Below are 11,583 nucleotides of genomic sequence, written 5' to 3'. Positions count from 1 at the left end.
TCTATCCTTTTTCCACCTACCAACCGAACACCTTTGAACCCGAACCGATCGAAAAGTAGCAATCATGCATTTCAGCACATCCTCCATCTACTTCGGTGTCGTCGCCTTGTCTTCGACTTCCGCTGTCCTTGCAGCTGCTCCCTACGGACAGTGCGGTGGTCAGGGCTTCCAGGGCGACTCTACCTGCCCCCAGGGATGGTCCTGCGTCAAGAGCAACGACTGGTACAGCCAGTGCGTTAGCGGTAGTGGAAACGGCCAGGCACCTCCTGCTGCTACCGGCGTTGCACCGGCACCCGTTGTTCCCTCCGCTGCGCCTGTGCCATCGATGAACGCTACCGAGCCCATCGCCGCCCCTGTCGCGGTTGCTCAGCCCGCTGCCACTGGCTCTGCCGGTGGTGCCAACGGCTCTACCCCCAACGTCGCTGGAAGCGGTGCCAACGGAGCCAAGTGCTCTCTCGATGCTGCCTTCAAGTCGCACGGCAAGAAGTACCTCGGTGTTGCCACCGACCAAGGTGCTCTCGGCAAGGGCAAGAACAAGGAGATCATCGTCGACAACTTCGGCCAGGTCACTCCTGAGAACAGCATGAAGTGGGATGCCACTGAGGCCACACAGGGCAAGTTCACCCTCGACGGTGCCAACGCGCTCGTCAGCTTCGCCACCGAGAACAACAAGCTCATCCGTGGCCACACCACCGTCTGGCACTCCCAGCTCCCTACCTGGGTCTCTTCCATCACCGACAAGACCAAGCTCACTGAGGTCATGACTGCCCACATTAAGAAGCTCATGACCACCTACGCCGGCAAGGTCTACGCCTGGGACGTCGTCAACGAGATCTTCAACGAGGACGGTTCTTTCCGCTCCTCCGTCTTCTACAACGTTCTCGGCGAGGACTTTGTTGCCACCGCTTTCGCTACCGCAAAGGCCGCCGACCCAGAGGCCAAGCTCTACATCAACGACTACAACCTCGACAGCCCCAGCTACGCTAAGACTAAGGCCATGGCCAGCAACGTCAAGAAGTGGATCGCTGCTGGTGTCCCCATTGACGGTATCGGTTCCCAGTCTCACTTGTCTGGCAGCTGGCCCATCTCTGACTACCCTGCTGCTCTCAAGCTCCTCTGTGGCTCTGCTCCCGAGTGCGCCATGACTGAGCTCGACATTAAGGGTGGATCTGCTGCTGACTACAAGACTGCCGTTACTGCCTGCTTGGACGTCGAGAACTGTGTTGGTGTTACCGTCTGGGGTGTCAGCGACACTGACTCTTGGATCGGTGCTGCTTCCACTCCTCTTCTCTTCGACGGCAGCTTCAAGGCCAAGGAGAACTACAACGGTCTCTGCACCGCTCTTGCTTAGATGCGTAGAGTGAACATGAGAGTTGTAAACTGACTTTACCACCTTTCGGTAGACGTTTAGTGTTTGTTCTGTTGAGATGGGATGGAATTCTATCGTATATATATTTACTTCTTTAAGATGAGAACATCATCTTTCAATTGATCATTTGAATCATTTCACTCTATTTCTCTATCCAGACAACAACGTGATGATGAAATGATGTCACATGTGCTTCATTTTCCAAAATGATTACGCTACGCCAAGTCGCAGGCTGACAGCCCTTCGGTGGGCTTCTAGTTCCTCAACGCGCGCGAGTTCCATAACAGCAGGTCCGACGTTCTCGAGTCCTTCCCTAGTCAAGTGGGAGCTGGTGATGTGCTTGACGTATGATGCAAGGTTGACACCAGAGTATTGCTTAGCGTAGCCATATGTTGCTATCTCAAGTTAGCAAAAAGTTTCGAAAAGGGTTTACGGGAGATGACTTACGAAGAGAGTGGTTTACACCAGCAGAATAGTCGCCGACACTCTCCGGGGTCCATTGGCCGATGAACACACTTCCAGCATTCTCTACCATCTCAGCTACCTTCTCTGCATCGTCGACTTGCAGGATGAGATGTTCGGGTGCGTAGTCGTTACTTAGCTGCATAGCCTCCTCCATTGTGTCTACTGCAAGTGTGAAGGAGTGCTCGATAGCGCCACGGACAATGTCTACTCGTGGTAGTGCGGTTGCCTGCTTGTGAAGCTCGTCTTCGACTGCAACAAGCTGTGACTCGTTCATTCCAACCGCAATCAAGATGACCTGAGAGTCGACACCGTGCTCAGCTTGGCTGAGAAGATCTGATGCAACGAAAGCAGGGTTGGCATTCGCATCCGCAATAACGAGCACCTCACTCGGTCCCGCAGGCATGTCGATGCTCACACCAGCGTTTGTGTCGTTGGAAACGTGCATTTTCGCTGCGGTCACGAACTGGTTGCCCGGACCGAGGATCTTGTCGACCTTGGTTACGCTTTCAGTACCGTATGCCATTGCTGCGACGGCTTGCGCACCACCAGCGAGGACGATAGATTCTGCGCCAACCTTGTGAGCAACGTAGACGACCTCGGGGGTGACTTGGCCATTAGAACGTGGCGGAGTCGCGAGGACAATCTTCTTGCAGCCAGCAACCATAGCAGGTACACCAAGCATGAGCGCTGTAGAAGGAAGCACGGCTGTTCCACCAGGCACGTACAGGCCGACCCTCTCAATCGGTCGAGCGAATCGTGAGCACACGATGCCGGGCATAGTCTCTACTCTCAGTGGCTTGTCCTCTTTCTGTGCAGCGTGGAACTTCCTGATGTTCTCAAATGACACATCAATGGCCTTGGCCGTCTCAGGCCTCAACTGCATGAGCTCCGGAGGGAATGGTGCCCTCAGCACTGGCGAGGTAAGCGAAGTAGCCTTCTCGAACTTGTGTGTGTATTCTAGCAACGCAGCATCTCCGCGAGTTCTGACCGCCTCGATGATTGGTAGACATATACCCAGGATCTTATCGGTCGAGCGTTGCGACGGTCGTTGAAGGGTGGCGCTGATGGTCTCTGGTGTCTCGTTTTTGGTTGCGTATCGTCTCATGGCGATGCGACCATCCTTTGTGCCGGCGGGGTCATCCTTGCTCTTAGGCACTGAAGCGGCTTCCTTGACCTCCTCCTTCGTTGGGGCGTTTGTTGTACCGTTCGTTGCTGCAGCTGCTTGGGCGGCAAAGGCCGGCTTAGCATCACCCTGTCGCCTCTTGACTTTGATGCTCTTCGCGTCGAGGTTACGCTCGACATCCTCCAATGACACGCCAGACGCTATGCACTTGGTGAGAGCAAAGTAAAAAAGATCAGCGGCTTCGAATGCGACTTCGTCTTTCGTGTTTGCGTCGCACAGCTCGGTGGCCTCCTCTAGTATCTTTGCCCTCAACAGCTGTGAGTCGTTGAAGAGTCGCGCGGTGTATGAGCCTTCCGGCGCTGAATCTTTCCGGCTCTGGAGGGTCTTTTGTAGTTTCGACAGGCCGGTGTACTCGCCGAAGCAAGTAGGAGTCGCAAGGTGGCAGAATCCCCTGCCCTTCTGTCGCACCACAAACTGCAAGCAGTCGCTATCGCAGTCGAGCGCTAATGACACCAGCTCTTGGACATCACCACTGCTTTCGCCCTTATACCACAATCCTCGCTTCCGGCTCTGGTATACACCCCGTCCAGTCTTGAGACTCTCCGCGACACTCTCTTCGCTGCTGTATACGAGCCCGAGGGCGACTCCGCGCTCATCTGTGACGAGAGTTGTGAAAAGGCCGTCGGATCGGTCGCTCGTTGCGTTGGCCATAAACAGCTTCGCGACGCTCAACGCGTTTGTTTGTTTCGAGGGGTCGACTGTGAGGTTTTCGGCGGAGATGATGGGTATCGCGGATAGTTTGGCTAGCTTCAAAACGCTTTCCATGCTCGGTTTCGCAAACGAGACGAAGACATTGGGGCGATCTGTTCCGTAGTCCTTTAGCCATGCTTCGACAAGGCCAACATCCTCCACCTGGTGGGAGTAGATGTCCACTGATGTACCCGCGATAGCTTCTATGATCTCTTCTTTTGTGTTTCCCGGCAAGCACAGCACTATCCTGTCTTGGTCGATCTTCAATGTCTTGAGCTGATCTAATTGCTGGCGGGTAACGAATACCTTGGCGGCGCCGGCATCGAGGAGAGATACAACATCGTCGATTGAGGTGACGGAAGCAACACCTAGATAGTTGGCGAAGCGGCCTACCGATTGCTTCAGGTGGGAGAGGGTCTCATCGATGGTCTCGTCGGTGACTCGAACAAAAACGTTGCCGACAAAGGACAATGCTTGAACATCAAGGCCTTGGGTAGATTTGGTGTAAGCAGCCAGATCAATCGCAGCAACAAGATTTGGTGCCATGGTGTAGAGTTTGGTGCGATTGAGGCTTGGACAGAAAGTGTGATTCACACTTCATGCGTGAGTCGCTAGTTCATTGTAGAAAAAGTTCCAGAACTAGCAGATGCCAAATCGCGGGGCGGGCTGCCCCACTACGGCGATGACGACAACAACGTAAGCACCGACGCGCTTCAGACGCGTCGCACTTGCCGGAAAGCCTCGGGTTAATATATATAACCTCTGGATACTGTTGTTTCCGTTCCGAGAGATACCTTCGCACACCCTGCTCACCCTTTGTGTTTGCAAGTTACTAGTTGACTTTGGACACTGGATCCGTCTCCTCTCGTTACTGTTTCCCTGGCCTAGCGTACGAACCGAGGTCCAGACTGAAGCGCAGGTAACTAGCGAACTGTAATCACCAACATGGAATCCCAAGGTACGATCAGTATTAGATGCTCGGAGGCACCGGAACCATTCCAAGGGCTCCACGGCATCTCCTTGGTCCGGAGAGATCCACAGCGGATGGTGGACTTGTTCATTCCGCCCGTAGCCCAGGATAGTACATGTACCCCACTCCATTGTGAAGGCTGCCTAGCGAAACCCACTATAATTCGTGTGTAGACTGGCGAGTATAAAAGGGTCGAATGCTCTCCGCGGGTGCCTGATCTCCAGTAAACCTGAAAACACCTCTTTCATCACGAACATGTCTTATTCACCACCCGACTCCGCCAAACCCTTCACTCTCAATGTCTCTGACCAGGACATTTCGGAATGGCGTCAACTCCTCCAGCTCTCTAAGCTGGCACCTGAAACCTGGGAAGGACGACAGGAAGACCGCCGCTTTGGCGTGTCCCGCAAGTGGCTGTCCGATGCAAAGGACTACTGGCTGAACAAGTACGACTGGCGCGCGCAGGAAAAACACATCAACTCATTCCCGAACTACAAGATGCAAATCGAGGACGTCGATATGCATTTTGTCGCTCTTTTCTCTGAGAAGAAGGATGCCATCCCCATCATCTTCATGCACGGGTGGCCAGGAAGTTTCCTCGAATTTCTGCCTATGTTGACGTTGATCAAGGAGAAGTATTCAGCCAAGGACCTACCGTACCACATTGTCGTGCCCTCACTGCCCGGGTACACGCTGAGTACCGTGCAGTCGGTAGATAAGGAATGGACTCTGGCAGACAGCAGTCGCGTCATGAACCAGCTGATGCTGAATCTGGGCTTCAACAAGTATCTCGCCCAGGGAGGAGACGTTGGCAGCTTTACGGCGCAAATGATGAGCCAATTGTACGACTCCTGTGTAGCATTGCATTGTAAGTCCAACTCCATATATCGATTACTCTGATTCTGATGTACCAGTGAACCTGATAAGTGGTCTTCCTAAGCCGGACGAGAACACTCCTTTGAATGAGGTAGAGAAGAAATCCCTGGGTTACGCAAAGGAATGGGCAACTAGCGGAACGGCCTACGCTCAGGAGCATGGCTCGAGACCCAGTACGATTGGGAATGTGTTGGCATCGAGCCCGCTCGCACTCCTTGCATGGTAATATCATCGTTTTACGTAGAGAGATGTTTCCACTAATGTCGTTCAGGATCGGTGAGAAGTTTCTTGAATGGAGCGATGAGGACCCGTCCCTCGACGAGACACTCACCAATGTGTCACTCTACTGGTTCACCGAAAGCTTTGCTCGTTCTATCTATCCCTATCGCGCGCTCTTTGGGTCGGGTGCTAGGGACATCGGTGCGCCCAAGAAGCCACTCGGTTTCTCGTTCTTCCCACGAGAACTGGCCCCAGGCATCAAGAGCATCTTGGAGAAAGAAACAAACTTGGTGTTCTATAAGCAGCACGAAAGCGGTGGACATTTTGCTGCTCTGGAAAAACCGAAAGAGCTCTGGCAGGATGTTGAGGAGTTTGCCGGCAAGGTTTGGAAGGTATGAGGTGGCATGAAGGATAGTGTCAGTCTTGGTATTGCGCACGAAGGACGGCTGACATGATGAAGGGTTCTGCTACGTCCTCGAGATTGTAGGAGTGCGATTTGTGGTCCCAGGGAGCTGCAAGGAGTTGCAATTGCATGCAAGGGACTTTTCGATGCTGCTAGTGCTATATGGATGCGGAGTATGGTACCTGATTAGTTGCTAGGAGGTACATGCCCTGCGAGTAAATGTTATTCCTGCTTCATCGACCAAAAGTCGCTCAATTTCCGCGATCCCAGTTACCGATTTCACGTCCATCGCAATTTGGATGGAACGCCGATTTGTTATCAATACCCCGACTTATAATCAATACACCGTTGGGCCCACCCGCACGCGCAGATCGCTCCTCCCCTGGCCGCAGAACTCCGCCCATCGGCTTCAATGTTCCGCATGACGCGCAGCGCCGGCCCCAACCTTCAACGATCGCACGACAGCACTGACAGGACATGACAAGAGGCCAAATCGGGCCGGCTCTTATATGTTTTGCTAAAATGTTCTACAGCAAGTAACCACCTTCTTAGTGTCGCCTCCGCGCCCTCATCGGCAGATGCATCGGCATCACCAAGGACACCAGCTACGCGTACACGCAACATGATTACCCGTCGGCAGTTGTGCAACAGAACGAAACATTCAATCTGAAGTGCGATCACGTGAGCCTCCCAGTGTTGCCTCGGTAGTATAGACCTTTACCCCAGCTTCTTCGCATGCTTCTTGTACAGTACAATTCGGTGTTTGGTGTCGCCAAAGATCGTCATCGCGGCACGTCCCTGCAGGGCTGCATAACGGAGCACCCCAAATATGCCCCAGCTTCTGTTATTCGTTTATCCTGCCCCAGGCACGGAGGCGAACGCTAGTAATGTACTGTGACGAAGACCCAGTTTTCGGTAGAATAAAGAGAAGATGCATTCCCAAAATCTTGGATTAAGGTTCTTACTCAATCTATCTGGCTTACTGTCAAGATGAGGTTCGACAAGTCACTCCAATGTGCGCTGCTGAATGCGCCTTCCGTCGTATTCGCCGCCCCACAGTCAGCATCTTACCCCACAAACGGCACGGCACCGGCCGCTTTCAGCTCGAAGTGTGAGGAACTTGCGTCTAAACTTCACATCGATGGCGGCGTTGTTACAACCGCCGAATTCGTCGCCGCTGGTACGAACCTGACTGTACCCGTATACGACGAAACATGTGCCGCAGCACCGCCAGCCATCACAGCGGACATGTGCCGCGTCGCGCTGAATGTGTCGACATCTGAGCGCTCTGGCTTCAGGATGGAGGCGTTCCTTCCAGCCAACTGGACAGGACGATTTCTCTCTGGCGGCAATGGAGGTTTGAATGGTTGCATCAGTTACGACGACTTGGCCTATGCGGTTGGTCTAGGTTTTGCTGCGGTTGGGACCAACAACGGGCACGATGGCACGAGTGGCTTGCCGTTTTACAATAACTCTGACGTTGTGGAGGACTTCGCATACCGAGCGTAAGTATCCGTGTGTTGGCATGCTAGAGACTTGCTGACCAACATTAGTTTACATACTGGTGTCGTGGTCGGAAAGCAGATCACCGAAGACTTCTACGGCAAACCGCACGACAAGTCCTATTACCTTGGATGCTCCACCGGAGGAAGACAGGGCATGAAGTCTGCTCAAGATTTCCCAGACGATTTCGACGGCATTGTTGCGGGAGCACCAGCCTTCGCCTTTAACAACCTTACCTCATGGAGTGGACACTTCTACACCCTCACTGGCCCAGCAAACTCGTCGTCCGCTTTCGTTCCGCAGTCAAAGTGGGTGCAGATTCACGCTGATGTCTTGAAGCAATGCGACAAGCTCGACAACCTCGAGGATGGCATTCTTGAGGCTCCTTTGCTTTGCCAGTATGACCCTTCGGGCCTAGCTTGCGCTGAGGGCAGCAACACCACTACCTGTCTTACGCCCGAGCAGCTAGAGACAGTCAAGGGAGTTTACTCGCCACTTCTCAACGATGCAGGAGACTTAGTCTATCCCCGTCTGCAGCCAGGTGCTGAGGTGATTGCGGCTGGCGCCATCATCAACGGACAGCCCTTTCCGTACACAACAGATTGGTTCCGCTACGCTATCTACAACGACCCTACCTGGGATCCTGCGACTCTTAGCTCCGAGGACTACGACTACGCCGCGAAACTGAATCTCTTTGGGATCGAGTCCTTCAAGGGTGATTTGAGCGGAATGAAGGACCGCGGCGCCAAGGTGCTACACTGGCATGGCGGCGCGGACTTTGTCATCTCATCCGATAACTCTGCTCGTTACTACGAACACGTCACTTCTACTATGGGTCTGTCGCCTGAAGAGCTCGACGAGTTCTACAGGTACTTCCTTGTCAGTGGAACTGGTCACTGTGGTGGGGGAGAGGGTGCGCACGCCATTGGCCAGAGCGTGGGCGAGGTCAACGGATACGAGACCAGCCACAACGTACTCATGGCTTTGGTTGACTGGGTAGAAAACGGCAACGCACCCGAGACACTTATCGGAACGAAGTTCGTCAACGACACGGTCGCTCTAGGCGTTGAATTCGAGCGCGCTCATTGCAAGTTCCCCAAGGTCAACCAGTACAAGGGCGGCAATCCCGATGTTATCGAGAGCTGGGAATGCGTTGACGCGTAAGGTCGAGTTTGGTTGTAGAATAAAGCATAGTGAAAATGGATCAAAGACTTATGTTCGACACTTGATAGTTCTCGTATCAATATGGATGTCTTTTTCAAGATGCCAAACCCGAAGATCATTCGCGTACTTCCAAATCAGCCTTAGGGTCGTCGTGAAGCATTCAGTCGTTGTACCGCTTACTACGTACACTGGAAATCTTCCCGGTGCGTAGACACCTACAGACACTTGCATCGAATGCATTATGAATGTCTCACGAAGTGTCTCATACATATTTCACTTTGGCCGCCCTTGACGTAGGATCGTCCCAGGATGGTATTGGAACAAATCTAAAAAACAGTCGGCGTACCCACATACCTACTGGCCATTCGGATTTTGCTGAGAACCATGGTTGAGATGCGTTGAAACCAAGGCTTACAACCCACATGTGGTATTTTCGTACCGAATCAATTTTCGCGCGTTACCTCGTACAATAGCGCTAAGACATGTAGTCGTGCTTTGCATAGTGTCGTCGGTGGATGTTTGAGAAGTGGAAGTGAAAGCCGAAGACTCACCGATTTCACTCCCCTACAACAACTACAACAGCGCAAGGTTAACAGCGTTTGACGTCACACAATCTCAGTCCGAGCGTCCTTTCTCTACAATGGCGCTCAACGGTATTGCAGTGCTTTTCAACGCGCCACAACTCACGTCCTCTGTGCATTCGAACTCGTTCCTCCAACACATCCACACCATCGCAACATCTGCGTACACGAAGCTTACGAGCATAACATCCAACAAAATGGGCTCATTTAGCGTTCCCGAATCCCCAATTCCAGCGCGGCCTGCGAAGTCGGCGGCCACTGCGAAAAAGCCATCTCCAAGAACACATGACGCCAATACGTCCATAGGCAAGCGCAAAGAACGCGCCAACTCAGACGAGTCCGGAGGTAACGGGGTAAACCAACCTTCACCAGCGAAAAAGAAAAAGCGAACATCGTTGGACGGTCGTTCTTCGGGAAAGAAAGCGATTGACTCCAGTCCCTCTTTAACACCACAAACGCATTCTAAGCACAGCCATGAAAAGGCGCCACCGAATGGCCGCCCGACGAACCATGAACCAACTTTCGCGCCAAACCGTCGATTGGAACCACCTCAATATCCGCCTCTAAACGCATGTGGACACACGATCCATCCCGTCTATAGCGAGAATTACGCCAAAGCCATGTGCCCGATGTGTTTGGTGGATGCCTCAATGAAGACACTCCAGCACATCCAAGAGTTCATCAACGCCCATGATGGCTTGTCTCAATGGAAAGAGAACCTTGAGGGTCACTATGCTAAGTCGACTTACCATGTCGCCAGTCTGGGTGGTAAAAAGGGGAAGAATGTGCATGGAACAGATGTGTCTTACAGACATTGCAAAAGAAACCTAGTCAACTTGATCAACGAGATAGAAGATCTTTCCAAGATGGAGCTGGCCTGGGAAGCGAAACAGCCTCCTGAGAACAACGACGTTTACGTGCAACATGTCCGACTCAGGAAGCAGTACAGTGCTACAGCTGCACTGCACTGGTACAAGGACACTGGACACAACGGCTTCATCGGTCGTGTCGAGGAGGACTGCGAGTTCTTCAGTCAACGCCGTGGACGGCGCTGGACAATCGCAAGCGATCCATACTTCCCTGACCGAGATGGTCTTGAACACGATCTAGGATGGAAATCGCTCAAGAAAATCCAACATAAGCTTCTCAACGAATCCGATATCCCCAAGGTTCAAAGGACCGATGCCGCAGAGCAACTGCCGAGGCGAAAGCGCCGACGAGAAGGCGCAAGCGTTTCATGGAACGAAGATGTTTACGTTCGCACAGAGGCTGACGTGGACGTGCTCCGTAAGGCATCATGCTCACTCTCAGAAGAGTTTCTCGAGCCTTCTCCAAAGAGGCCTATGATGGGCGTCCTTCGCACAACTCCACTCGAGATCACACAAGAGCTTATTCGCGCTACACCAGTCGCGAACGGCTCGAACCCTATTCGTCGTCACTACGTCATCCCGCTGAGCCGCAACGGGCCTCCGAGAGACGTTACTAGGAGCTCGATGTGCAGGCATAGACGACGGTACGTGAAGGGACAATGGGCAGTTCCGGAGGGAAGCGAAATCATCGATACCAGTGGATATCGCAAGAACTTCGACGTCCATGTCGCGAATATGGAGCAGCTGCAGATCGAGGCTGTGAAGTTGGACCGAGAAGACCTTGGCGGGGATACAGAGATGAGGGACGCTCCTGCCGCTGATGCGCAAAGATCAACACCACAGCCGTCGCGGTGGTCACCAAGCCTTGGGGGCCGACTGGTGAATTGCATCGCCAACCTTGGTGTCTTCCATTTTCCGGGTTTTGACAGACAAGATCGTGGCGGTGGTGAAACTTCGGCGCCGCAAAACAATGCTAGACACGCCAGTCTCCTGGCTTGATGCCGCTGTCAGGCTGTAACCATACATCGTGCTGACATCTTGTAAGTCGTTCCCTATAGATTGTCTTGGTGTTTCGCACTAACGGTCGTTTCCAAGGTTTACACGATGGATGCTTACGTGCTCAGCCCCAACATGTGACCTGTGGTACCTTGGCAGAGCGACTTATTCCCGACCGTCAACCCAACATCTCAATCACAAAATTCATACAACGATTCCCGACGCTATTTGCGAAAGACCTAGAATCTTTTAAAGATGGGCTGCTCAGCTATACGCTCTGAACTGGGGATCAGAA

General features: G+C 52.9%; 5 protein-coding genes across 5 annotated transcripts; 4 read left to right on the top strand and 1 right to left on the bottom strand.

Moving 5' to 3' along the window:
• Positions 1-64: 64 nt before the first annotated feature.
• Positions 65-1,351, top strand: XYNF3 (Endo-1,4-beta-xylanase F3; the record flags this gene model as incomplete). The annotated part of the gene is made up of 1 exon (XM_049342300.1): positions 65-1,351. The coding sequence occupies one exon, from the start codon at positions 65-67 to the stop codon at positions 1,349-1,351; it is 1,287 nt and encodes a 428-aa protein (XP_049200452.1).
• A 228-nt stretch (positions 1,352-1,579) lies between these two features.
• Positions 1,580-4,253, bottom strand: HIS3 (imidazoleglycerol-phosphate dehydratase; the record flags this gene model as incomplete). Its single annotated transcript, XM_049342299.1, has 2 exons — positions 1,580-1,764; positions 1,817-4,253. 2 exons carry the CDS (start codon positions 4,251-4,253, stop codon positions 1,580-1,582), a joined length of 2,622 nt encoding a protein of 873 aa, XP_049200451.1.
• A 679-nt stretch (positions 4,254-4,932) lies between these two features.
• Positions 4,933-6,170, top strand: J4E93_004370 (uncharacterized protein; the record flags this gene model as incomplete). Its single annotated transcript, XM_049342298.1, has 3 exons — positions 4,933-5,545; positions 5,592-5,775; positions 5,825-6,170. 3 exons carry the CDS (start codon positions 4,933-4,935, stop codon positions 6,168-6,170), a joined length of 1,143 nt encoding a protein of 380 aa, XP_049200450.1.
• Positions 6,171-7,165: 995 nt separating this feature from the next.
• J4E93_004369 (uncharacterized protein) lies at positions 7,166-8,842 on the top strand (the record flags this gene model as incomplete). The annotated part of the gene is made up of 2 exons (XM_049342297.1): positions 7,166-7,680; positions 7,729-8,842. 2 exons carry the CDS (start codon positions 7,166-7,168, stop codon positions 8,840-8,842), a joined length of 1,629 nt encoding a protein of 542 aa, XP_049200449.1.
• A 1,210-nt stretch (positions 8,843-10,052) lies between these two features.
• On the top strand, positions 10,053-11,291 carry J4E93_004368 (uncharacterized protein; the record flags this gene model as incomplete). Its single annotated transcript, XM_049342296.1, has 2 exons — positions 10,053-10,061; positions 10,089-11,291. 2 exons carry the CDS (start codon positions 10,053-10,055, stop codon positions 11,289-11,291), a joined length of 1,212 nt encoding a protein of 403 aa, XP_049200448.1.
• Between the last annotated feature and the right edge of the window lie 292 nt (positions 11,292-11,583).

The sequence above is a fragment of the Alternaria ventricosa genome, assembly GCF_023758065.1.
Source record: "Alternaria ventricosa strain BMP 2768 chromosome Unknown scaffold_6, whole genome shotgun sequence".
Lineage (NCBI taxonomy): Eukaryota > Fungi > Ascomycota > Dothideomycetes > Pleosporales > Pleosporaceae > Alternaria > Alternaria ventricosa.
Note: the sequence above shows the minus strand (reverse complement) of the source record. Positions and strands in the feature narration are given on the sequence as shown.